This window comes from Apaloderma vittatum, unplaced genomic scaffold (assembly GCF_000703405.1).
Source record: "Apaloderma vittatum isolate BGI_N311 unplaced genomic scaffold, ASM70340v1 scaffold14466, whole genome shotgun sequence".
Classification (NCBI taxonomy): domain Eukaryota; kingdom Metazoa; phylum Chordata; class Aves; order Trogoniformes; family Trogonidae; genus Apaloderma; species Apaloderma vittatum.
The window spans coordinates 1-26,914 of NW_009722386.1; the positions used below are offsets into that span (position 1 = coordinate 1).

At 49.6% G+C, this 26,914-nt stretch overlaps 1 protein-coding gene across 1 annotated transcript; it reads left to right on the plus strand.

Moving 5' to 3' along the window:
* Positions 1-9,754: 9,754 nt before the first annotated feature.
* Positions 9,755-19,208, plus strand: AKAP1 (A kinase (PRKA) anchor protein 1). The gene is made up of 10 exons (XM_009871760.1): positions 9,755-11,426; positions 13,446-13,579; positions 14,920-15,046; positions 15,585-15,715; positions 15,918-16,095; positions 16,536-16,686; positions 17,346-17,413; positions 18,511-18,584; positions 18,921-18,986; positions 19,121-19,208. The coding sequence occupies exons 1-10, from the start codon at positions 9,755-9,757 to the stop codon at positions 19,178-19,180; spliced, it is 2,661 nt and encodes an 886-aa protein (XP_009870062.1). The 3' UTR covers positions 19,181-19,208.
* The last annotated feature ends 7,706 nt before the right edge of the window (positions 19,209-26,914 follow it).

Sequence of the window (26,914 nt, forward strand, 5' to 3'; positions counted from 1 at the left end):
CCCCTCGCTGGGAGTCCTGCTCGCCTGCCCGCCGGCAGGGCACGGCCTCGGGAGCAGAGGAACCGAGTTAAAGTGGTACTGAGGAAGGAATGTTGGAGTAGGCTTGCTTCCCTGGAAGAATCCTTGTTGTTTGACTTTTTGTTGTTGTTTCTTTTTCTCTTCTTTTTCCCCGCCCTTGAACAAATAAGATTTAAGCCACTCGCACTTCAGAACTGGGCCCACGTCTGGCCAAGTTTTCTGTCGCAGTAAGTCACACCGTGAAGCAGGGGACGCAAAAGGAACAGGCGTCTTGGCAAGGGTGTCCTTTATGTGAGTGTTATCGGTAATAGTAGGAAACAAGTAGCAACTTGAAATAGTAGCAACAAGAGCTGCGTTTGACCACAGTCTGTCCCTTACGGAGAGGAAAGGGGCTGCAGAATGGGAGTAATTCTGACTTTTTGTGTTTCCAGGGTCAGGTCTGCAGTTGTGCTGTTATCACAGCCCCTATGGACTTTGCCTCAGGTGAAAGGAAGCGCCTCGTTGCTGGGGAAAGTGGTAGCGGGAGATGGTAACTTTGCTTTTCTCCTGTTTGCTTTGTGCCTGTGAATGATCCACTGAGCTGCCGCCCGACGTGTGTGGCGCAGCCAAGGCAGAGCACGTGGCGTGCTGGAGCGGGGCGCCAGCGCTCGTGAGGGAGGAGGTGTGGGGTTTTGTTGGCAGCACATGGGCCGGGGCTGTCAGAGAAACTGAGCTGACCTTGCTCCTCTGCTGGGGAGAGTGTCACTGTGTGACCCAGTTCAAGTCACTTGTCTCCCCAAGGTTTAACGAGCTCCCTGTGTAAAGAGTGGAAGGCCTTGCAGGAGTACCTGTCCTCTCGGCATCTCGGGGTACCCGGGATTCTGGACAAGGGCAGCCTGGCTTCACTGTGTGTATCTTGATGGCACAGTTTAGTTCTCGATTAACTGGTTTGCTCGCATGTGCTGGAGGAAATGATGGCTTCTGAGGGAGCTGAAAGGAGCAAGAAGCCTGTAGAACTTGAGCTGCACTCAAGCTTGCTGGAATCCACCTTCTTGCTGCGTGGCTTGCTGTCCTGGTACCACTCTTCTGACAGTCCCTCAGCATCTGTTTGGGTGTTTCATTGAGCTCTTGAAGGTCTTGTGAAAGCTCTCATGGGACACCAGTGCTGGGGGATTTGGGCAGGTGACTCTCACCGTGGTTGCAGTGGTGTGTGGTACAAGGGCATACAGGAGCAAATCCCTGACTTGAAACAAACGCAGTTGTTAGGTGCTACGGTGTCCCTGCTGCAGGAACACTGTTGCTGTCTGTTTTGGTAGCTGCTTCTTGCTTGGGTGTACTGAGTTTGCATACCCACCCTGGGAACCAAGTTCCTTCTTAAAGATCTCTGGAGATGCTTCGAGGCACTAATACTGGAAATCATCGACTGCCTGGAAAGCCTTGGCTTTACTGTGGACATTCCACGGTGCCTGGGATCAGGCAGGAGGAATTCCCCTCGCCGCCGGTGTCAGGCGAAGGTACCTGCAGCTCGGAGCCACCGCTGTGCGCAGGTGCTCGGCTCCTGGTGATTCTCTTGGGATTTAACTGTGATGGGAGTGAGTTAGTTTGAGGATGGCAGCCAAGGCTGTTCAGAGCCAGCAGCAGTTGATTTGCTACATTGAGGCTCTTGTGTTCTGAAAATATTGCGGGCCGACTTCAGGGGTATTTGAGAGCGAGCACACTTTTGCAGTAGTAGAGTTACGTGAAGAGCATAAAAAAAAGCAGAGCATACCTCACTTATCTGTGACTCTCATCTTCCTTGTGCGCTTAACTGATGTGAAAATAATCATTTAAGGTATTTGTAGTGTCCAGGGAGACTGTAATAAGATCAGGGATGGTATCCCAGGTGACCTTAGCAACATCTAGAAGTAATAAAAACATTAACTGAAGCATTAATTACTTTTGTTTAGTCTTTCAGATCTAAAAACTAGCCTTTTTGGAATCCTGATTTCAGGCTACAGCACTTGTGTGGAACTCTTAATGCAAATGTCTAGTTAAACTTCATGAAGTGATGATTAACTTCAGGCGGTCACTTTTAGGTACTTGGAAGAAGCTGTTTTATTCAGCAGGTGCTTAATATTTCCTGGAAATGAAGGCTGTTGGATTTGCTTCCCGTGGGGGATTGCTGAAGGTGATGTTTGCGTGTCCCTCACTGCTTTTGCAAATGATCTGTCTTCAGCTGGTTTTACTGCAGCTTTGGGTTTTTATGTTATTGTCCACTGCATGGATTCTGTTTGATTTTGCTGTATCTGCATTTTGTACCCTGGCTGGAAGCTGCCACTGAATTTATGGGCTCTGTATGGTACTGTTAGCAAGTTGGATATTTCGTAGAAGATCATTTAACATCATTCTTCAGCAAAAAAAGAAATCACTGCCTGTAGACCTGACGAGGTCCTGAGTGCCTTTGACCTCTGCTGCCACCTGGCAATGAAGATGAGGAGCTTGCCATGTGCTGGAGCTGATTTTGGCTCCCTGTGTATAAATAGCAGCGGTTCCTGGCAAAAGCTCATGATCTGCATGTGCCTCTGGTATCGGGGCATCAGCTTTGTGCGGGGATAAATCGGTGAACTGGAAGTCTCTGGAGTAAGGACTGGAGTGTGGATCCCCACAAATCAACGGGCCGTGGCGCTGCAGTGTCCCTTTCCTTAAAGAGGAGCCTTTTTTGCAACGAGTTTGGACCCGTGTTCTGTTTCTTGCTGAAATGCAGGACTGGGAAAGACTTTTTGGTGCTCAGGCCTGCAGAAAAGAAATCTGCACGTTGCTTCCCTAAAACATTTCCAGTGGAATGGAGCACAGTGTTCTGTTTGCTGCCTGGTAGAGTGGATGGGCCCCTGTCTCTCGAGTAGACATACCTGCTTTCTAGTCCTTGTGTGTCTTCCAAGGTGATGTGACTGTAGGAAGGTCACTTAATCTGTGTCTTGGCTTTGCTTTTTTAAAACAAGGGCTGCCAAAGCTGAGGAAAGGAGGCGACCTGCAGTCTTTGGGGGCAGCCTCTCTCCATGAGAACAGCCTCCAGCGTAGCTTGGGCGAGGGCTGCCGGGTGCTGCTGTGGCACGGATCAAAGTGGAGCCTGTCTCTCTCTGACGAGGTCTCAAGTATGTTGTGAAACTTCTTGTAGCAAGCTTGTTAATGCATACGAGTTATCTTCCTGCTTGTTGAGTCTGAATGACTCTGAGCAAAACCTCTTCTGTTCCTCCCTAGCACAGATGAATGCAGAGTGCCTTTTCCACAAATGTTTGGGATTTGGCCTCTCTGTGTGCTTCTGCAGCTCGTTCTCAGCAAGCCAAGCTCTGGTCACAAGGCTCCCAACACAACACCACCGCTTTTTGCTTTTCTGTTTAGTCCAGCTTTTGTTTTGAGAAGCATTTTCTCAAGGTCTTGTTGCTGTGCCACCACACCTCCTCCTGAGCAGCTCCTGAGGCTGTTCTGCAGATATCTGTTTGAGCTCGGTGCTGCCTCTTTTCTGCCCCTATCAGCCTGTTGTGATGTAAACCTCTCCTTGAAAATTCAAGTATTTTTATTTTTGTCTCTCGTGCAGAGTGTATTGGAAGCCTGTAGTTAGTTTAGTCTCCGCTCCAGAACAGAGTGCCTGCCTGTTTTGTGGAAATCGATACAGATGCCAGGAGTTTGACTTGGCTGGTTGCTTTGAAATGTTAATTTATAAGCTGCACCTGTAACTGATGCTACACAGGGGTGCCCATAGAGAGGGCTGCATTAGCTTCGTTGGTGTAGAAGCAAACATGAAATGCTAAATATTGGATGCGTTTGTTCTGAAATTCGGGGAGGGGGGGAATTGTTCTGTTCTCCAACCTGGGTTCTCCAACCTGTAATTTCCAACCTGGGTTGGAAACGCAGAAAGAATGAAAGAAGATAAAAATCTGGATTTGGGGAGCGCTTTTTGAATGTGTTGGTAGATTATAAAAGTAACCAAAGCCATTTTACCTCTACTGCAGAGAATTGATTCTCTTTGTAGTCTTCTGTGAAAAATGCTTCTAAAAGAACTGGTAGGTGTGTCAAGGAAGTAGCTGTTCAGAAAGAATCCTGACAACTGGTGTCTTATCCTCTTGGCTGTCAAAGTGGTGTTTGTTCCCCAGCCAGGGGTACCTGTGTGCGCACGGTGGGTGAGTCTGAGCCCGAGCGCTTTTCCTGCGGCTTAAAGCCGGGTGATAACGGTGAGGTGCTGTGGCCTCTGCATTATGTGCTGAGCCCTTTTGGCTGGCTTGAAGAAACAGAATGTTTGGTCTGGCTCTGTTTCTGGAGCGGACTCCAAAACTGGCAAAAAAAAAATCACTGAAACAAACTCCACAAAATTTTGAGGGATAGCCGAGGAAGGTGAAGGCGGTATTGGTAAAGTGGTGCGTTTTCTGAGGTGTTTTTTCTATATCTGAGAGACCTTTCTGGCAGAGCAGTGAAGAATTGATCTTGCTTTCCTCTGTAATAGACGATTCACAGGAAGACACTTGGTTGGTTGAGGCAACTATAAATAATGAAAGGATTGGAGCGGGAAAGTAATACGATACAGAGTGTAGTAAGGGGCTTGATAAGCTGATAGGGTTAGTGTTAATTCCAAAGTGTAACCTGTGAGTTAAAGCATAGCAGGAGTGGTGAGCTCAGGGTCTTGCATTAACCCTGCAGAGGTGCTGCTGGGTGGTGTTTGCTGACATATGAGCTACTTAGTGATTTCCAAAACATCTGTAAAAATACCCTACAATTTGGCTGGGCTGATACTTTTATTGTAAACCTGCTTTTGAGTGTGTAAATAGAAACTCTACAGAATTCTGCTTTGGTCTAGAAGTGATATTTATTTAGTCAGCTGTCATAATTTATCTGTCTGCAAACAGGCCTGGTGGTTCTTAAATATTTTAAGGTTGTGGAGTGACTTCATTAGTAATTTTCATTCACAGAAGAGCCTGTTGCCTGAGCTCTGTAGCCACTGTTTAGTGGGCTGCGAGGAGGTGGCATCGCTTTGGGGCTGTCTCCTGCTGCTCCCGTCTTTCACTGCCGGTGTTTTGAAGGAGGAGCTGCTGCAGAATGCTTACCTTTAATTATTTAAGTATAGAGAAACTTAGCTGTTTGCTTCTTTTTAAGATAAGTGCTATCCGATTTGAGGTCCTGCCTGCCTGGCTCCTGTCTGGCGTTGGGTGCAGTGATGTTTGGGTGATGCTGGGTTTGATGGTGGCACCTCAGGATGGGAAAGGCTGCCAAGCCGCGGGCCCAGCTGACACCCTGGTGACCGGAGGTGCGTGACGCAGGGGCTGGCAGCCCGCTGGCACGGCAGACTGCTCGTAGCCCACAGCCCTGTCCTGCAGGGTCACACTCGGTGATGCTAACCTGTGTGGGTACAATGCTAACCCATGTGGGTATAAAACCCCTCTCCAAACTGGTTTGAATGGGCAGAAGTGGGTGGTCCCTCTGTTGTGGGCATTTGGCTTTTGACTGCAGTAAACCTTGTGCCAAAGGCAGACCAAGTAACGGCCCATGTCTCATACTCCGCAGTAATTTCTCTAATCTTAACGGTAGGGCCTCTTAAGTTCTTAAGGATTTTGCCATCTCCTGTTCTTATGCCTCCTATAAGGCAGAGCATGTGCTACAGGTTATTTTTAGCGTGGAAAATTTTAAGATCCCATGTGGTCCCATTTAGTTTTAACCATGCCAGCCTCGTCCAGTTCCCCTTCACCCAAACAGTATTTATTTCCCGAGTGCTGTGTCACTAACTACAGGGTTTGTAGGGAGCCTGGCTGCTGAAGCCACGTTGCAATTTAGCTGGCTGCTTCTTTGCTCTGTGATCCTGCAGGATGATCTTTAATTGCAGCCTTGACTTGCGCTGCTTTTGTGGTTTGGAAGCGTAACCTCTCAAGGGCTGGAGGAGGCAGGGACCGGCAGCACGGTGGGGTCTGTCCCTGCAGGGCTCAGTCACTTGGGGGTTGTCCTTGTCTCTCTTCTTGTAGAGGCTTGAAGTGGTTTGGCCGCAGAACAGATCATCTTCTGCGTGGAAAGCTCTGAAAATCTGGAGCGAGCGTTTGCTGAACTCTGCTCTCGGACCCTGAGAACGAGTGATCTGGCTTCTCTGGGAACGTTGTGCTGCAAACATTTCTAACCTTATAAGGATGGGTGTGCTCAAGGGCTGCTTGTGCCGCTGGGGAAACAAGGTGGTTTAAAACTGCTCTGGGACCCTAAGGCGAACAAGTAGAATAAGTTGACTGTCCTCGACTTTTTATATTTTTAAGATAGGTGAGAGTGTGTGTCCGTTCTTGTCCTCATCTCCCTGATCTTCACCAGGAGTTCTCCGTAAATCAAGTCAGGATACAGATTTGGAGAGCTGACTGACCCCTACTCTCCCCTCAGAGTCTTAATCCCACCCTGACCTACTGTGAGGATTATTTAGCGAGTTGGAAAAGTCTCGTGTCCTGGCTGCAGCTCTCCGGCTGTGCCTTGATCTAAGGTGTGACATTTAGACCGGATTCCTGACGTGCCAGAAGAAGTGGAAGTGGTGTGTAGCGCAGGATGAGCGGGTGCGGGCTGTGAGCTGGGCACTATTTTTGGAGCGGGGCTGCACGGAGAAGCCCTGCGTGCTGGGAGGCAGTGCTGGTGCGTACGGCACTTCACACTCCTACTGGATTTTACAAGTTGCTCTTCTCTGGTCCGAAGCCTCTGGAGCCGCTTCCCCTGCTGGCTCCTCCTGCCTGGAGAGCGCGAGGGCTGCCGGGCTGCGCTCCCTCTGCTTTGGCAGCGTCTAGGGCCATGTGATTTGACAAGTTGCCATTTTCTGTTCTGCTGCTGGCAGGAAAATCCCAGGCTTTCTTCCCTGCTGCGAGTTTAAATGATGCCATTGCCCCCACTGCCCCAAGCCGGCGCTCAGGTTGACTGTGGAGAAAGGGCTTTGTCGTTCTTCAACGCGTCAGAAAATGGATGTGGGATTTAGGAGAAGCATGAACTGCGTCCTAGAACTGTTTGGTGGAGCAGGTTAAAAATCAGCCTTCTTCTAGACATCACCTAAGAAGCAATGTTGTGACCAGCGTATCGAAATCAGGGAACCAGAGTTATGCTGTGGTGTTTATTTAAGAAGATGTTTGGTGCTGGCTGCCCCCTCGGCAGCCCAGAGCTTTGGGAAGTCCCCTGGCACCTGGTGTAGAGCCGCTGCCTTTTGTCCCTCTCCGGCTGGCGCAGGGCTGGGGAATTCCCGCTGAGCGCTCTCGCTGGTGCCACGATGGAGCTCGTGCTGAAAGCAGTCACATCCAATGCACGAAATGAAATGAGCTTGGCAAGGAGCAGTCAGCTCATCCCCCAGTCCCCGTTGATCTGAATATCACAGGAGAGCAAAGAGCTTTATGTTAAATGACATTAATGTCTAAAGTGACTCTTGGAACTGTTTTGTCTGGGACGAAGCCTGGGGGACAGCCCTGTCCCTTGGTGGGGCGTCCTGCCGGTGTCTCCCCGCGCTGCGGGGCTGCGTCGGGCTCTTGTTTGTACGGTTGGTGCCGCTTAACTGGGAATTGGGTAATAATGGGGCTGCCTGTTTAATCGGGAGAGCTTGCTGGGAACGGACGTATGTGAGCTACTTTAATTTGGGTTTGTGCTGTGCCTGTGACACAGCTCGTCGGGTGGTTCTGCGTTAATTATAGCGACTGGAGCGGGCAGCGGATGAGCCCGGGCGGGGGCTCACAATGGGCCATTGTGCCGGAGAGCATCATTGTCTTAGCAGAGCACAGACTTCACCCTTTCCTCTTACCGAGTTCCCAAACCCAAAATTCCAAATTATCATGTGGAGTTGTTTATTTTTTCTCTTAATTCCAAATCTCGGCTGTTGCTGTTCGCTGGAAGCTGATCCTCATCAGCGAGCCCTGCTGCCCGGCTCTATCAAGCCAGCTGGAAGTAACTGGGATTTGTAAGAAAATCTGATATGACTGTCCAGGGAGCACAAACCCGGGTTTCCTGTGTAGAGCAGCATAAATACCTCATTTGGGATGTACTGGAGATGTTACTGGATTTCTTTAAGTCATGTCTGCAGCTAGCCTTTGGTTTGGGGTTGAGGAAGACACTTTCTAGTCTCTGTTTTTGCTGGTCATGGATTTTCCTGCCTCAGTCACTCAGACTCTGGTGAACAGTACGGAAGCAAGGCTGGTGCCCGAGCGAGCTCGACTGGAGTCGTGTTTCCTCCCGTGAGGTGGGAGAGTATGGGTGGAGGAGGTGAGAAATCGGGAGAGAATATGAAGTTATCTGAAGCTTGACCGCTCGGTTTGAGCCTGAGGGAGGAGGGATGGTTTTGTCCCTCAGCTGGAATGTAATCGGCTCCTTGTGAAGATCAAGGCCCCGAAGGAGAGTTGTGTTTGGAAGCTGTGGTCAGAGCACTTACCCTGATAACAAGTTGGGGTTTTTTCCGGTTGAGACAGACTATAGCGACAGATGGAGTTGGTTGTCTTCTCTTGTTTAAGAAGCGTCCTGCTTCTAAAGAAGAAACAGATAACGCTCCTTTCTAGTGGGTGGTTCCCATTTCTAGGACTTGGCTATCTGCTGGCTACAATCTTTTGTTTTTGTTGCTCATTGGCAAAAGTCTTGAGGTCCGTTTGGAGAAAAGCCTGTTCTGAGTAAGCGCTGCCAGACACGTGGTGTTTTGTTTTAATTCCTGCTCAGGGAAAATATAAACCATAAGTGCTTTGCAGCAGGGCTGTTTTGGGCATGTGGGTAGCTCTTGAGCTTTGTTTTCCAGCTGTAGGCTTCCCTTAGGGAAAAGGAAAGGTGGGGCAGCCCTGCCTGGTCTAACCTAGGGAGGCTTGGACCCCGAGGAGCTCGGCAGGGAGATGAGTCTTGGTGGTGTCCTGGCAGGGAAGGGCTCACACTCCTCCTAGAGTCAGAGAGACAGCTTCTAGCCCAGAGTCAGAGGAGCAGCAGCTGCTGAATTTAGATGTAGAACGAGCTTTGGAACTGGGTTTCTAAGTCCTGGTGTTTCTATCCAGACTGCTTTTGCCAGACAAGTACCGCTGTTATAAGGGTGTTGTAGCATGCTTCCCATCTTCACTACTGCAGAATCTTTTAGAGGGAGTTCTGGATACTGGGAGGCACTTTCTTCACCCGACTGTAGCTGCTCTTCATTTGGGAATTCCTACTGTGGCACATAAAAGCAGACGGAGTAGCTGTGTGTTGCTGTTGGCTCTTACTTACCGGCCGGCTTATGTTGTGTGCCCGCATGGCAGCCGCTGGCGACGCTGTGAGTGAGAGCGTTTGCAAAGCACTTCACCTTCTGCGAGCTGTTCTGTTTTGGAGACGTGTGTGTTGCCAGCCCGTGAAACTCTGGGGAGTGGGATGCTGCCGCCTTCCGGGGGCAGCTGGGGAGAGCTGCGGGCTGTTGACCCCGTGTCAGGGAGTGCGGCCGTGCTGCAAGTGGTGCTGGGTGCTCTCCTTGTGCCTAGGACTGACCCACAAAGAGGAGTGGGAGGAAGAAGGTGAGATAATATAAGTGTAAAGGTGTGAGGTAAGGTGAAATTTCTATATATAATGGTGAGAAATGTCCAGTTATCCCCAGTCTTAGGGAATGATCTTGTTCTGGAGTCTGCTGGTAGAGCAGAGATGTGAACTCAAAGAGCGACTGGAAAACAAGTCACTCATGCTAATAGAAATACCTCAAGGCATTTATCAAAGTTTAGCCTTTCTGTTACCTTCACTGGCACTATTTTAACATGGTTTCTGTTTCTCCTTCTAGATATAATTGCTGAGGCTCTGTAAAATGGCTTTACGTTTCCGCAATGCCGTCACGTATGTCATACCTGCCGGAGTCCTGGCACTTCTTGGCTGCTGGTGGATGTATTCCCATAGAAAAAAGCATCCAAGCTATCACCACAACCAACCAATAGCCACCAAAGGAGAGCAACAGGGGGAAGTGCCAGAGAATGATTTGTCACCCAAAACAGAAGCGTGCGTTCCTCAAAGACTGCCTCTCTGGTCAGAAGAGGAATGCTCAGAGAATGAAACCTCGACCTCCCTGCTGCCAGCAGGGTCGACGACGCCCTCTCTTCTGGGTGAAACTCATGAGAGGCTAGATCTCTCCCAGGACCTTCCAGACCTGTCACCAGTGACAACTCAGCCCAGCACCTTCGAAGACGACAGTGAAAAACTGGAGACAATAGGATCTCAAGATGAAAGCAGTGTCCCTGCTTGTGTTTCTCTCCCTCTGATCTCAAAGAGCGCAGAGTGTCACGGCGGTGCTGCAGCGAGCCGTGTGCAGGATCCGAGCCGTGGAGCAACCCACGATCAGTGGCCATCGGCACCGATGACGGTGACACGAGAGTCTTTGGGAATCGTGAAGGAGATCAGCAATGCAGAGCAGTCAGGTGATTCTTCGTTTAAGCCCCCTAAGGAAATCCAGGTGCCAGAAGTTGTGCTATCGAATAGTGGCTCTGCGATAGCCCTTTGCCTGGGATTGGAGAAGGAAGCCAATACCCCACAAGCCTTTCTCGGCGATGATGCCGAAGTTGTGTCAGGTCACAAGGATTTTGCAGTGAGCAGGTTACCGGATAGTTTGGAGTCTGCCTGTTTGGAGCAATCCAGGGAAGAAGAGATGTCCGAGTCAATTGTTAGTACTGTGCCTGTGTGTCAGGAGGAGGACACACAGCCAAAAGGAGCTGAACTGGAAGGAGAGAAGATTGGAGGAGTGAGTTTAGACAAGGGAGAAGGCAAGAAAATTGAGCAAGTAGCAATACAGATAATTTCCAATGTCATTTTGGCAGCAACTGAGGAAGTGCTGTCTGGTTCCGCGAGTGACGCGCCCACTCGGATGTGCCAGACTGCAGCCAGCAGAGTTAGGAGACCTCTGGAGGTGCCAAGTGTTGTTGCCCCTGATCGGATGCTTGCGGAGGGAGCAGCAGGAGCTGATGAGAGCATTGCTGTGAGGAGTGATGCTGTGGTGCTCACATCCCCGCTGACAGAGGAGCGGGGTCAGAGCGTGACAGCTTCCAGCTGTTTAACGCACAGCTGTTTGCCTGGCCCCGTTCAGGGAGATGTGAAAGACTGTCGGGTTAAGAGCCATGTGTGCGGTGAGTCCCAAGGAGTTGATCGGACTCCTCTGCAAAACTGCAGGGGGTCACTGGCAAAGTCACCTTTGGCTGTGGAGGACTCTGGGTGCAGCATGTACGTATCTGAAGGTGGGACAAGCGTGGAGGACCCACTGCAGAACACAATGCTGTCTGTCACATCAGGCCAGCATTCGGACTCGCTGAGCACATCTGCATCCCAAGACACATCTGCTGAGCAGAGCTCGGTACCAAGTGAAATCCCTTCGACTCTGCAGCTGCCCGAAGGCAGCACCGTGCCGTGCAGCAATGGGATACTGAAAGAGGATGGCCCAGACCTGCATCGTGAGTGCAGCAGGGCAGCAGCCATGGATGGAGATCAGTCAGGAGGTAAGGGATTTGAAAACTCTCCCACGAAAATGTGGTGAACAAGTGTTTTATGTACTGTAATGCTTCTGCTTCAGAATGTGTTCGGATAAATCTTCTTCTTGTCTGACTTCCCCAGGAGATGTGCATTTAGCCCTCGTGAGCAGGTGGGTCTGCGTTTGCTGTCAGAATTCCCATCTCTGTAGGATCCAGTGTCAGCAGTGTGATCTTTGGGGTCTGCTGCAAAGGGGTGATCAGGCTGGTCCCGTTTCAGCACGAAGCCCCTTGTCCAGAGCTAAGCATGTGCTTGCGTAGCCCAGGCACGTGGGCTGTGTCTGGACATCGGCCGGGCTGTGAAGCACCTTGCTGGTTTGAAACCTGCTTATGCAGATGGTTCCTGCCTTGGCTCAGGCAGCCTCTAGGGAGCACTGGATTCATCTCTGTGTTTATGGGCTGCTGCTGGAAGGAAGCTGGAAGGCACGTTTCTGAGGTGCTGCTGGAAGAACTGAGGAAGTGCTCTGACAAATTGCGATAGAATCAGTTGGTTGCAGACCAATTGCCCTGAAGCCTTTTTTGCTTGGAAGGGTAGGTGCCTGCCAAGAAATCCCAACAGGGAGCAGTGTTTGTGGAGTTCCCCCATCTGTCTCTGTGTTGCTTTTGCCTTCTAGATCCTGGAGATGTGTGCCTGGCAGTGTACAAAGCTGTCTGAGCAAATGTTAACCCGCGTGACCTTGGGGATGGATGTTAAAATCCTTCATAGGACCCTGTGGTGGCAACAGCCCTTAATGGCAGGATGTCTTTTGTAATTGCTACAAAGCAGTTGGAATGCTGCTTTTCGCAAGACTTGGGGATTGCCTGTGCCAACCATGAAGGATTAAATCCCCAAAACATTTTCACTAGTGAGAGCAGCCTTAGGAAGGGAAGGATTTTGCCTCCTGAATGCTGGCATGACAAGAAGGTACAAGAGTGTGTCGTGGAGCCTGGGTGTGACAAGGGCTGAGAGCTCTGCACTGGGACAGCTGAAGGGTAGGGAGAGGGGATGCAGCAGGTCGTGTTGGTAACGGGGATGTTGGGCAAGCCCTACAGCTGGCCTTCACACGCAGGCTGTGCTTCAACCCTCGTCCTTGTCTAGGAGCGCTGCGGCCAACACCTGCCCTGTTTGACTTCCTAGGCACCTGTGCTGTGTCACTCCTTAACTGTGGCAAACGTGAAGCAGCTGTTGGGTTTATTTTTCTCTTTGGTCTAGCCCTGGATGGTCTGAATACTTGCAAGCAAGTAGGATTTTTATGCTCCTGCCTGTTAGTCTGAAGGAAGGATCAGCTTTGTCTTACTCTGTATCTGGGATCTGGCCAGGAGGAAGCTGGTTTGAGTTTGTCCCTTTCCAAAGTAGAAATGTTCCTGGTGTCAGCTGATGGTTTGGGAACAAAACATAGCTCAGCTCTGGCACCTCGTTTCTTGAAGCGTATGACAAATTTGGGCGAGAGACAATCCCCTACCAAGGCTTGCCGTGGGCACGCCAGGCACTTGGGTCACTGTGCAGCCCCTCTTGGGGGCAGGAGCGGAATGTCAGTGCACAGGGCAGGTGAACAGGTTGCATGTCCCTCCCTACGTTCTGAACTCCCTTTGAAGAGTCTTTTTTAAGCCACAGGGAAGTGTAAAATCCCTTGCTGCAGCAGCAGCTCGGTGTTGATGTGAGCAGAGCTGTCATCCAGCGGGTAACCTGAGCTTACGGTGTCTGTCTCTGCTGCTGTGTGAGGTGTCACCATGCTCGAAGGGCTCCTGCTGATCTTGGGCCTCCTCCTTCTGTTGCATTCCCAGAGGCATGCAGGGTTTTTTTCTCCAGGAATAAAAGGAAACTTGCAGTAGGCAGTGGGTGTTGGGAGTTTACCCTTTCTGGAGAACCTGATACAGGAACATTCCAACTGAGTGTGTAGGAAGAGCTCCATGTAACCTCTGTGTGAAGTGATCGGTTTCCACAGCCTTGTGTCTGGTGGCTGGATTGTGTTGGTTGCCAGAATGCTTACACGTGTGCATGTCTTGTAGGTTCGGACGTAAATAATGTGGATTTTGTGGACAGTGGCTGTGCCATGAGGAAGACAGTGGCTCTCCAGAACTCTAAGCTTGGAGGGGAATCCAGCAAGTCCGACTTCATTATCTGGGAAATAGAGGTCCCAAAGGTAACCAGTCGCCATCTTCTGGCTCTTGCAGCCTGGTGAGGGCTCCGTGCCATCCCAGGGAGAACAACAACAAATCAACAAGGATTTCAGCATTTAGCTCCTGTTAGGACTCAACAGGAGTGAAGAGCCAGTACACAGCTGTAAGCAAGAGGCATGTCAGGGCTACGTCCAGGGTAACGTTGGTTGTCAGACTCATTATTTCCCCTTATCTTCCACCCCCATCTGTTAGTCTGATGCTTTGAAAGCATTCAGGAGGCTTTGTGGGCACATGGTTATTAAGAGCAGGGAGGGTAGGGTAGGAGGGTTTTGTGTCAGCTGCCTGCCCAAACCCTTCCTCACAAGCTGAATGCTTGGAGGAGCTCCTGTGGCTCTGTCCTTGTAGTGAGCTTCCCTGTGGGTTTCTTGTGGTTTTTAGGACGATGTTCATATCTTCTTCCCTGCTTTGCATATGCCCAGTCGCCTGTGGCTGCCCTGCACAGCGTTGCTCCCACGGTTCTGCCGCTCAGCAGACCTGGCGCTGACAGCCAGCGTCCTCCCGGCAGGACGAGTGTGCGGCTGGGGTGCTGGGCGCCTGGCAGGGACACCCAACGCTCATTTGAAAGGGTCAGTAAAACACAGGCTAAGGAAGCAGTTCTACAGCAGGAGCATACATTTCAGTGGTTCGTCAGGACAGGCTGTCCATTTCATTAAAGTACCTGACTTTGCCTTGTGTAGGGTTGTCCACACGGACGCGGGCCCAGCACTCCTGCTCTGGTGTCTGCTCTGTGGCCGTCAGTGGTCGCAGGTGCCACTGGAAGAGCAGAAGTGACGGGGCTCACACAGACATCTCTTCAGCACCCTGCGCGGCCGTCCGGGGGCTCTGCGGTCTAACAGGAATAATCATAGGATCATAGCGTGCCTTACTCTCCTGTGAATTTGTCTACTCCCTTTCTATTCTAATAATTAGCTTGTTTAAAAATTGCTGAAACTCAGTATTCCGTGTGTCGACGAAAAATGCATGGGGCATGCTGTTTTTTAAATAAAACGTGGTGGGAGGTGGGGATAGGATGTGACTTGGCTTGACTGTAGGAGGACAGTTGCCTTTACCAGGTCTGGTTTTGTCCCATCCTGTTGTTCCACAAGATTTGCAGGTGGATCTGTCAAAATGAGCTGTGCCTACTGCTCCATATCTACCTGACCTGCCACAGACCGCTGAACTCCACACTGGTCCAGCATTGCCTTACATTTATCTTGCCTGGCCCTATGCTGCGGGAACTGGGGATGGGGGTGAAATAAGCCCCAGAGAATGGTGTCTGAGTGTTTCTCTTCCTGACTGTTGCTTTCTTGTCCCTCTCACAAAGGGGTTAGTTGGCCGCTTGATCGGCAAACAAGGAAGATTTATGAGCTTCTTGAGGCAAGCGTCTGGTGCCAAAATTTATGTCTCAACACTACCTTATTTCCGTGACTCCCAAATCTGTCACATTGAGGGTAAGTGCGATGTCTCTTTGTTCATGGTCTAATATGTAGCTTGGGGGCCTTAATTAGGTGGGCAAGGAACTTAAGGAACTGAGTGAGTCCAGTGCTTTATGAAACTTTTCTGCTCAGTGCTGTTACAGTAGAGGTATGTGCCAAGTCACCTGCGAATACTCTGGTGTAGAGGTGAGAATGCATTTTAACATCTTTGGGTGCTGTAATTTAACCAACACCTTCTGCAGGATGACTTCGGGCTTGAAGGAGGAGCTATGGGATGGGTATGAGTAGTCTTGGCTGTGAAGTATGTTGGACTAATTGTGACTGAAAAACATCTGCCAGTGAGTTGGGTTTATACTGGAGGCTAACACTGTTAAAACTGGGGCCTGGTGGTCCGAGTTGCTTATGTAGGTCTGATACTGGGTTACATGGCCCATCTATTAAAACTTAAATTGCTGCTGCAGCACAAAAGGCTTCTCTTGGCTGTATTGCTTCATGTGGCAGCGTCCTCAGCATATCCGTGCTACCGACCTTCTGTGGGACTTTCATCTTCCAGGCTCCCCGCATCAAGTTGAGAAAGTGCTGAGCCTCATTGGCAAGAAGTTCAAAGAGCTGTGTCTCACCAACATCTATGCTCTACCTCCACCAACACCGCTGACGCTTCATTCCCTCCTTATGACTGCCTGGGTAAGGTCCAGCTCGCCGGCCGGGCGGCTCTGGGCTGGAAAGCTCCTGCTGGTCACTGCTGTCCATGTGGGTGCTTCACAGGTGCCCTCTAAACCAGTTTGATATTTCATGGCGGTCTGTTGTCCAGCTTCTGTAACTGTTGGAGATGAGATTTATCTACCCGTCCTTCCACTAATGAGAATTTCTTTTTTCCACGTGGCAGCTGTTCCTCCCAGATGGAGTCACCGTAGAGGTGGTCGTGGCGAACCAAGTCGACGCGGGGCACATGTTCCTGCAGCAGCACACACACCCCACTTTCCATGTCCTGCGTAGCCTCGACCAGCAGATGTATGCCTGCTATTCTCAGCCTGAAATTCCAACCCTCCCAACTCCAGTAGAAGGCAAGTAACTCGGTTACTCCCAAATTGTTCAGCTGAGAAAACTTCAAGTGTCATGTGGAAGCCTGCTGCCCCTGAGTTAGGCTTGGGAAGTTTCCCAGTGGATGAAAATCATCGTCATCTCCTTTATTTATTTCACTACTGCAATATTGATGTTGCTCTGCTCTTCCTTATCCCACTCATCCCTGGAGTACCTCCCTGGGCACTTAGCTGCATGTTGAAATTCAGAATGAGATGAAGTCTCAGAGACAGAGCCTTGAGACACCGCTCCCGTGTCCCGGCTGCAGGCTCTGCCTGGTGGTGCTGAGAGGAGATGGAGGGAGCGTAGGAAACGCACCTGATTCTCAGTGGATAGCTGTGCAGCACTGCTAATGCCTGAAGCCCTGATTTCTGGAAATCCACTTACACTGGGCCTTTCTTCTCTGTCCTCCTACATTTTGCAGTTGGCATTATCTGTGCAGCTCCAGGCCTGGATGGGGCATGGCTGCGGGCGCAAGTTATCACCTATTTCGAAGAGACCAATGAAGTGGAGCTCAGATACGTGGACTATGGAGGATACGACAAAGTGAAGGTCGACACACTCAGACAAATCAGGTCTCTAACTCTTGTTCCATGGCCTGAGGCCGTGTCTGCCTTGAATCGTCATCAGAGGCATCCGTGTCGTTTGAGTTGCTTATAAGCTTTTCCACAGCTGAAGTGGGAAACGGTAGAAAGGTTTGTCTTGGCAGTGGGTGTGGATTCCTTGGGAGCCCAGTAAGCTCTTGCAAGGCTTTTTTGAAGCAGGAGGGGGCAGGAGAGGAAATTGCAACTTCTGCCACTTCAGTGTGGAAGCTGAGCAAAAGGATGCCTTCAGGAGGCTCCAAAGAGAAGTTGGCGGATGAGCTAGGAATAAGATTCAGATTCTCTGTGCCCCAGCTCCGTTGGCTGGGAGATCTGTACAGGGTGAGGGCTTTCCTACGCAAGCCCGTTAAATACTTGACCATGCCCCAGAGGTGGGAGAGAAGCAGCACAGCCTCTGCTGTGGAGGTGGTTTTTGCTTGGAGCAGAATTTGACTGGCCCTGCTAATCAGACAATTTATTGCTGCTGCTTAGATTGCTGGGAGAACAGTCTGATACTTCTTGTCTTTTAATAGTCTGATTCAATTTTAAACTGAATTCCTGTTAGAGCAATTGATTAATCAATGTCACTTGAAAGAATACAGGAGCAACTTAAATCTGTGTTCTTATTCTGATTGATTCTCTTTTTCTTTAAGGTCTGATTTTTTATCACTGCCTTTCCAAGGAGCAGAAGTTTTACTAGACAACGTGGTGCCACTTCCAGGTAATGGAGCTCTCAAGACGTACCCCTGGTGCTCTTCAGCAGGTTTCAGTGGGTGATTCTGTCTAAGCCTTCTCTCTCCTATTGCAAGTGCAGCTTGTGACGTGACTAGAGCAAGGGTTGGAAAAATTGTATTTTATTCTTGTAAATCTGGTAGCAAAGCATAACCTGCCAGACTCGGGGAGTGGGGAGAGATGATAAATGCCCAGAATTTCTCCTGCATGGAGCAGAGAATGAATTGCTCTCCCAAACAGCAAGTTGGCAGGACTGGCAGGGCACAGGTGAAGTAGCTGTAACTACTCTGCCTTCTTCTGTCATAGAGTAGTTGTAATGCAAACTTAGTTTTAAATCTGCTACACAAATAGCTGTCACTTTCCTACTAAAATGACAGCTGTGTGTAGTTCTGTGTTCGAAGGACTACCCTCCAAGCACTGGGAGAACGTCAGTCACTGCCTAGAAATGCTTTGTGTTTCTTTTTAATTTGTTTCCCCCTCCTTTCTCGTAGTGCTGGAGATGAGTGCTGTACTGGTGTCTAAAGAGCTGCCCTTGTGGGTACAGGAAGGGGTGTCTGTAGGTCGGGCCAGGTTTCACCGAGGGCTTGGTGGCTGCCAGGACCCGGGGAGGTCGCGGCCCTGCCAAGTCTGTTGGTGGACGGCCGGGTTTAAGCTGCTGCTGGCAGAAGTCACTGTTTTGCACGTTCCCTGGAGTAATCGACTCCCTTCAGGGAGATGGTCCCAGGGTGGAGAAACATTTTTGCAACAATTTGGTGGGAAATAAACAACTTTCCTCCCAGATGAAACCACTGGAAGTGTGCTTCTCTGTCTTTGAGGCCTCCTAATTCATCAGCCACTTACGTTCTCATGAACTTGGCTGGTGGCTTTGGGAAGCGCTTCATCCTTTCCCTTCAGCAGCGCAGTGGGCAGAATCCTGCTGTGATCTCCAGCTTAACAGGCTGCTCTCGGTGAACGCATACGGCACCAGTAGGTGAAGGTTCTCCAGCCTAACTTATGTGGGAGGTCAGACGAGACTGGCTTAACAGTCCCTTCTGGCCTTTAAAGCCTGTGAATATCTCGTCTTCTCCCTCTGTGTTCTCTCCAAAGAGGAGGATCACTTCTCCCCCGAAGCGGATGCCGCTGTCAGTGAGATGACCAGAGGCGCAGTCCTGGTGGCGCAGGTACGGCAGAGCTCTCTGGAGAAGTCTTGTTGCTGGTTCTGGTAGTGGTGTTCATTACCCACATCAGTTAATTGGGATGAGCGGGAAGCCTTTGTGATGCTCGGTGCCATCGCTTCCTCACACTCATCGCTGATTCCAGCACGAGCGTGGATTTGAGTGACCAGAGGGAACTTGTCACCAAGGTGTCCCAGCTGCCTGGTGGCAATAGCTACGTTTCCTCTAGCCTACACATGGGTTTAAGTACTGAGTATCTGATGAGCAGTGAATGATGCTGCCTCATATCCTCCATGGCTTGGACCAGAACTGGTGCACACTGATGTTTTTCTGTGTTTCCAGGTCACAAATTATGACAGCGCGACAGGTCTGCCGCTGATACAGCTGTGGAACTTGATGGGAGATGAGGTGCGTGTGCCGACATATGTATTTTTTCAACACTGTTAGAGTTTGTGATTATTCAGACTTTTTATTGTTGAGTAGGAACTTGATGCTTGCTGCTAGTGGTTTGTTCACTTTTTTTTTCTTTCACCCCCTTTTAGGTGGTGTCGATAAACAGAACTCTGGTGGAAAGAGGATTTGCTCAGTGGCTCGACTACTAGCAACATCCCGGATGCCTCCACAACTCTTCTGCAGAGAAAAACAAAAAGAAGAAATCTTGTTTTGCACTGTTACAATTCGGTTTGGCAAACTCTCGTAAGAAGACTTGTTTACACCTGTGTGCGGAGTTTTGTGGTCCACTGAAACTCGCTTTGCTCAACTGTTACCATTTCACTAGAAACACATACCTCATCTCGGTGAAAGGCGGGGTGTTAAAAGCCATAACGACAGATACTGTAGCTTTAAAGCAAAAAAATCTTCCCTGGCCTTGACTCAAAAGTTGAACAGAAAAAAAACCCAACAAACTTAAAGCCTTGGGGCTTGCTTGAAGCTGGCAGATGCCCCTGAAGCGTTAACTGTGGCTGCATTTCTGTTCAAGATGTATAATGCCCATGAACTAAGCGTCTGCTTTCCCCCAAAATTACAGTGGTTGTCCCTTTTTTTTAACAGGCTCTGCCTGTGAAATTAATGAATGTTATTAAGGAACTTAATGTTCGGTTATGGATTTTTCTACATTGTGCCACTAACCTGCACAAACAACATTCGTCTTGTCTCTTTCTTATGCCAGGAGGCAGATGAATTGCATTCGTTGCACTTGCTGTGGCACATGTCTCACTGCAGTCATGGTTTTTAAGTCTTGATATGCTCAAGGAAGAGAGCTGCTCTGTGCAGATGCTTGAAGTGCAGGATATGTTACCACTACAACTTTTGAAATGTCATGTATTTAAAGAAAAGAACTGATTGCCAAGCCCAATTGTAGTTTATATTTTTCTAGCTGTGCAAGTCTGTAAATATATATAAAAACCAAAACATTGTAATATTTTGTACAAGAAAAAACACTGGAAACAAAGGGAACTTTAAAGAAACTCTTTTCATACCACAATGTCCTGTGTAGGTAGAACTGGTTTGGAGTGCGTTAGGGTAGCCAGCGGATTTGGAGCATCAATGTTGGGAGTGTTTCAGCTCTGTTGTATACAAGATTAGTATTCCCTTAGGTTGCTGTCTGGTTTGAATTGTGATCACTGCATTCTTTGCTATGTTGCTGTACAGATCTGTTTAAAAAAAAAAAAAAAAAGAAGAAAAATAACAACTTGGCATTACTATTGCAGTGGTGTTCTCTCAAATTTCTTTTTGCTCCTTTTTAGATTTCTATTTTGTATTTAAAATTTTGGTCGAGTAATTTAAGCTGACTTAATGCTCTTAAAAACATGCCCTCTAATGTGTATCATTTTAGATATGTATGGAGCTGGGATTTATTGCTGGCAGAGAACATACCTGCCAGGAAAATGTTGATGTAGTCAGTCCTCGGAAGTTTTTTCAGGTGGATTCAAGGGTGTCCTCACATCCTATGAGCTAACCTGCCAGCCTGTTGCCCATTTGGATAGCTGCCTACAAAAGCATTTGGTCCAATCCCTCCTGCTATGGTACGGTTATGTCCTTTTTTTCTAAGTTCTCTCCTATTCGGCGCTTGTGACTTAATGCTCATGTTTGCAACAAGGTTCAATGAAAGCTAAATTTGGTAACTCAGTTAAATCTATAAAACATATATCCTCTTGGAATGTTTCTTTCCATTTCAATTAAAGCTCGAATTTTAAGCCGTCTTATTCAACCTGTGATGAGTAAGAGCCTTCATTTCCCGACCTCTTGCGATGTAGGGCTGGGAAGGGAGCTCCGTGCGATGTGCAGGTGAGATGAGATCCTGTCGGCTTCTCGGCAGCTGTGGAAAGGTCAAACTTCCGAGTCTCCTGGGGTTCCTTTTACTTCCAGCTGAAAACTGGGTGTGTTTTTATGATGAATTACTTACTCGAAAGCCTTAGGCGGGTGCTCAGGGCTGTCGAAACAGTATGTATTTGCGGAGTTAATTTACTCAAGACAACCCTTTCGTCACACTTGCGTGTTGAAAAGTGAAACTTGGGAGTCTCTCTCTTGTGCGGGCTGTAAAATCCCACCTCTAGAATGTTGGCAGGTTTCTTCTTCAAGCCGAGCAGTGCAGTGATGTGAACTGGTGACCAGTGTGTCCGTACCCTGGTGTGGGAGCACCTCGCAGCTGGGGAGGTCCCTTGCGGTGGGATGTATTCGTGCTCTCTCTGTGGAAAAGAAGTGAAGGCACGGGCTGCGCTGGAGCTGCACAAAGTGGTAAACTCTGAGTACTGCTTCTGAGGTCTGTGTAGGGACAGTTGCCCAGGGTTCCAGCTACCACTGAGGATTAAAACCAATGCCTTGGGTTTGTTGCAGAATGTACCCACAGCCTGTGGAAGCTCTGGGCTGAGTCGGTGCTGCTTAGGCAAGTGATGGGTGAAGAATAAAACATCAGGAGTTTTGGTGGGGGAGTGGTGAGGTTGGAAGTTAATGAAGTTCAGGAATGTCTGTTCTTCTCGCGTCGCAGCCCAGGGAGAGGGTTTCACCTCATGGGTTTCTCAGCCCTTACCGGCCTCCAGTAGCCACCAGGCGATGGGTGTCACCCTCGGGCAGGGTCTAGGAGAGATCTGCACTGTGGGTGGCTGACGTGACCCCCTGACGCGGTGCTGAGCCATGCGTGCACAGCAGCTCCCGGAGCAACCCGAGGTTGAGCGTATGTGTGTCTGAGCTGAGCCGTCCCCTGGGGCTGGTTTGACTGGAGCCGTTCAGAAGGGGGTTTCCCCTTTGAAAAGTGGTGATTTTATTATGGGTGAAAATGAATGAGGTCTCTGGAGATGCCTGATTTGTAACTTCTGCTTGGAGAGCTTCCCGTGGGCTGCGTGGCACACCCCAGCGCTCCTCCCCGCCGAGCAGCCCCTGGGAGGCCAGACCTGCCCTGTTCTGGGACCTTTTCATCTGTGATTTTCTTTTGGCATTTTGACTCAAAGGCTCCTTAGTGAGAGAGGAGCAAAGAGAGTTTTTGGAGTGGATGGAGGATAATGGTGCCCCTGTCTGGCACGGGCACAAGGAGCAGTCGAGTTCTGACTGCTCGCCACATGGCCCTGAACCTGGCTTTGCTGTTCCATGGCGGAAAGTTGATGGGCAGTGGATTTTTCCTAAAAACAAATTTATTTTTTTTAAAAATTGCAAGCTTTATTTTTACTGTCACACAAATCTGTTGCATCCTGTCTTGGTGCTGTCCCCAGGAAGCCTGTGTGTTGGAGCTAGAGTTAAACAACATGTGTCTGGCATTTAGTTTATTGCTTGGGGGTCTGTGTGAAATTCTGGCTGCCGTGAGCCAAGAGGGGGGTGAGGGCGCTTGGGGAGAGTCTCAGGGCTCGGGCTTATCGCTGGGGGAAATCTAAATGGCTCTTGTGAGGCAGAAGTGCCAGGTGACGGGGCTCCCATGTGTGAGTCTGGTCATGGCAGCGATGAGGCAGGAGGTCTGCCTGGCCCCACGCTCTGGCAGCCCAGGTAATTTGGGAAAAGAGTGACCTTCAGAGCGGTTTTTCCCTGACGCCCTCCCAGTTTCCAGCTGTGAGCAGGGTGGGGAGTTGCGAGCCAAATGTCGCGCGTGCGCCTCGTCGACAGGTACAAACGAGTTTGTGTAGTGGTGTTCTGAGTCCCTTTGTCCTTCTGACCTTCACGACATCCTGTGGCAGTATGTCCCACGACTTAATTACGTGTGGGTGAAAAAGGCGCTTCCTGTTTGTTTTCTAAATTGCCTGAAAGCATCCCTGGCCCATCCATCATCCCGATCCCGCGGAAAGGTGAGTAATGGCCCTCGCTTTGGCTTGTCTGTACTGCCAGGGAGTTTAAAGACTTCTCTCACCTGTCTCTGTTCCAGGCTGAAGTGTCTGGGGTCTGTGGGACCCTTATGTGGGAGCTGGTGGGTACCACACGTCCTCCCTGACCCCGGCCCCTTCCCAGCCCTGCAGCCTGTTCCGAGGCGACCGTGGGGCACGGGCTTCCCTGCTTTTTCTGCGCCAACAACAGCGAAGAGCTGCTGTGTGTTCCCAGGTGCGTGTCTTGGTACCTAAATATGGGGCTGGAGGTTCCTGACGATGTTCTCCATCCTCGTGGAGAGCGGGAGGACGTGCCCAGAGGTGTGCTGTACGCACGACTGCGCTGAGCATCCAAAATTCCCAGAGAGAGGGGAGATGGCACCGCTGGTTTGTGCAGGTCACGTCCCAGCCTCGACGGGGCTGTGTGATGTTCTCTTTTTGTACCTGAGCCCTGCGGTTGGGATTCCGGAATGCTGACGAGACTTTTCCTACTGTTTCAAGTGAGGTGCCCTCATTTCTAGAAAAAAACCCATAAATATTCCACGGTACGTCTCGATGCTGAAGGAGGATCGCTCTCCGACGCTGGGCACGGACGTGGCCGCGCTCCCCTCGCCGTGACCCCGCGCGTCTTGGGGCGGCAAGAACGGAACCGAACGAGCGAGGGAAGAGTCCTGCTGCAGGAAAGTTGGGTTCGGGGGCAGTTTTTTGGGGTCCGCGACAGTCCTCTCGGCACCCCCGGGTCCCGCCGCCGGGGCCGGCAGGTGGCGACCGTGTCCCTGTTCTGATCCCTCCGTGCGCCGTGCCTGGGCCGAGGCGATAAAAGAAAGAGAGAAGAAGAAAAAGGAAAAAAGAAAAATGAAAAACAAAGAAAAAAGAAAAAGCTGCTTTTTGTTGGCACAGGCTGATGCCTCCTCCCCTCGGATTTTTTCTTTTTTTTTTTTTTCCAAAATCTGATCATTTTCTTTTCCCCCTTAGTCAAACTGAAGCAAACTCGTTGCACTCCCACTGAAAAACGGACAGGCAGATGTGGGTATTGAAAAAAAAGTTAGTTTTGTGTGCTTTTTGCAAAGAGGCAACAGCCCGACAAGTACACATGAGTCGGGGAAAAAAAAATGTTCCTGTTGAGATGCTGCAAATATAGCGCATGGATGTGGTTTGGTTCTGTTTAATTAGCAATAAATTCAAACCTTATTTACATATCTCTAAGCACATTTTGTATTTTAGAGATAGATGGCAACCTGAACGTGTATCGCTGCTTTGCCATAGACAAACCCAGCGCTTTCAGGAGCTCAGATCCAGGTCAGAAATCGGGAGCCTGCGGTGGTGTTGGTGCAGAATCACGTGTCTGAGGGTTCTTTTCACCTCCTGTAGGCTCTGTGCAGCTCTGCTCCCCTGAGGTTCTAATCTTCCTCCCTTATTTGCCTTTGCTGAATGTCAACCCCCTGCCCGGGCTGGGGTGAGACCCCCTGAGGGACACAGGGTCCCGGCAGCCACCCCCTGCGCCCGACTCTGCCGCTCGCTTGGGTTTTGCCCTAGAGCAGGACACGTGGGATGGGTTTGGTGAGGAAGCGCGTTCCGTTCTCCGTTTGCTGAACACGCTGACCTCGGCTCTTATGTGCCTGGAGAGATCCCCCCCGTACTGAAAATGGGGAGGAAAATGTACTTCTGAGTCCCCAGCTCTGTTGTGTGCACGACCCATAGAAACACGTGGATTTTTGTCAGCAGCTTGACCTCTTGGACAGTGAAGAGCAGTGAAGAGCTGCCCTCTTTCTTCCGCTCACCTGACTCCTGTGTAATAGAAGGGCTAAATGCTTATTACTTTTTTGTAGCCTTTTCCAGTTACCAATCAAATGTGTCTGGTTTGGGGTTTTGCTGTTCCTTTGTTGCTGTGACTATACAGGGTGCTCTATCTCGCTGTAATTACGGTTCCATCATTGTCTTGGCATGGAAACATCTGCTGTCTCCCTGCGATCTCCACTTCTCCTATTTCTTTTGAGAATTTCATGGATCGCGATGACCTTCTATTTTCCGTAACATCTCACGCATCTCAGTGTACGCAGCTGTTTCTCCTGCGTTCCCCCGTCTCTCCATCTACTTTTTTGTTCCTATCAGCAACTCCAATGCATTCAGAATTTCAGCTCATCTGCTTATCAAACCGGTATCTCGCTCGCCATCTCCTCTGCATCGCAACCGCTGTAAACACAGCACCTTTGCACCAGGCTGGTTCCTCCTCTGAGCATAATCCATCTTCCAGCTCACACCTAAAGCCTTTGCTCCCATTTAATGTTTTCAAGTTAACTCTCTCAGCCTTTTTTATTTGGATTATGTAGCACCCTCTGGCTGGCTGGGTGCGAGGTCCATCCGTGCCACTTGCGAGTGATGTGCTGCGGGATATGTGGAGGGTGCTGCCAGTCCAGGTGAAGTTGCTGCCGGTGGAAAAAAACGTGTTTTATTCCATTCTGGCACCTGTTATTGCTAGGACTTTACGAGTACGTGCATTCTCTTAAAAATAGTTTAACCTGCTGCTGGAGTCTTTGCTCCTTGCTCTGTGGTGAGGCGCTGGGTCAGGCACGGGCAGGACAAGTCCTACGGCTGCAGAACTCACCCGGACTCGGGGCTGGGCTGCCTGTTTCTGAGATAAATCGCTCGGTGCCATTGTGAAATGGGTGCAGTGGTGACAGGCACCGTTTGCAGGGGTTTTGTCACCATACAGGGAAAAAACCACTGTGGGAAAGCACCACAGCAGCCTGAGCAGGGGGCTCAGGTTTTGGGCCAAGTGTTGATCTGGGATGGGTCAAATCAGAGCAAAACAAATAGAAATTGAGCAGAGAATTTAAGTTGTAAGAAACAATCTCCGGCAACTTTGAAATAATTGCCTGTTTCCTGGGCATATCCAGGTAAGCTAAATGCTGTTCTCCCTGTTCCCTTTTGTGTGCTTGTGATCTTTCAGAGACCTGATTGCTCCCTTCTCCCTCCCCCTTTACCTCTTGAGTTCCCCCACTCCTCCAAATTTCTACTGGAGTTGGTATTTTTCCCCCAACAATGTCTCTGAAGAATCACAAATGTGTAATATGTGTCCCGACGCTTGTATTTTAATAGCATGAAGCAAACCACATCAGCACAGGCAATTTCACATTCAACACGTTATTGCTATTTAAAGCGCAGAGGTATAAAAATGATTGGCAATCCAGCTCTCCCAGAAATCGCGGGCTGCTGCCGGCTGCCAGATTGTGATTTTTTAATATAGGCTGCTCTGTGCAGTTGTTCCCTCACCTTTGACTTGCAGATTTCTTGACGTGGAAATAGCAAAATCATTTTTGGTTGTAACAGGCACATTGCTTGCTGCTGAAAAGAAGTAATTATCATTAAATACACCCATGTGTGTGCATACTCAGACTCATCCATCCGGCCAGGGCTGAGTGGCTGGTCACTTTTTTTCCAGCTGAGCAACCTTTTGCATTTCCCCAACTTTGCAAATACGTTTTACTTGAGTTCTGGGTTTCGGAGGAGAGTGAGGGTGGATGGGCAGGTGAGATATTGTTTTGTCTCTCTCCTATCACTGTGGAGGAGGGAGGGCATCGGGCTTCATCGCGGAGATGGTGACATAAGAGGGCTTGTGATTTCCTTTTTCTCAGGGCTGTAATAGAGATCTCTCACTGAGCCGAAAGGTGTTGGTTGTGTCAGGGCCCTTTGCATAAGTATGTTGCTCTGGGTTAATGTACGGTGTGATTAAAGATCAGACCTTTATGAATTTATGTTTAGGGCAATCTTACCCTGGTTACATTTAAGTACAAAGTGACAAAAAATTATAACCATTCTTAAATGAAAATAATCCTTTGTCCCTAGTGGAAATAACGGCCCTGGAGTTTGTATATGCCGTATAAAATCTAGCGAATGCAACACAGGTGGGTCGTTCCTTTCCTGGTGTTGCTCTCTGAGGTCTCTACTCCACGCCCTGCCACAGGGTATCCTATAGCTGGTTGGATGGGGAAGGCAGAAGCATCTTCATCCTCACTTATGCTCGAGGAGCTCTGCGGGGAGAGGGAGTGGCTG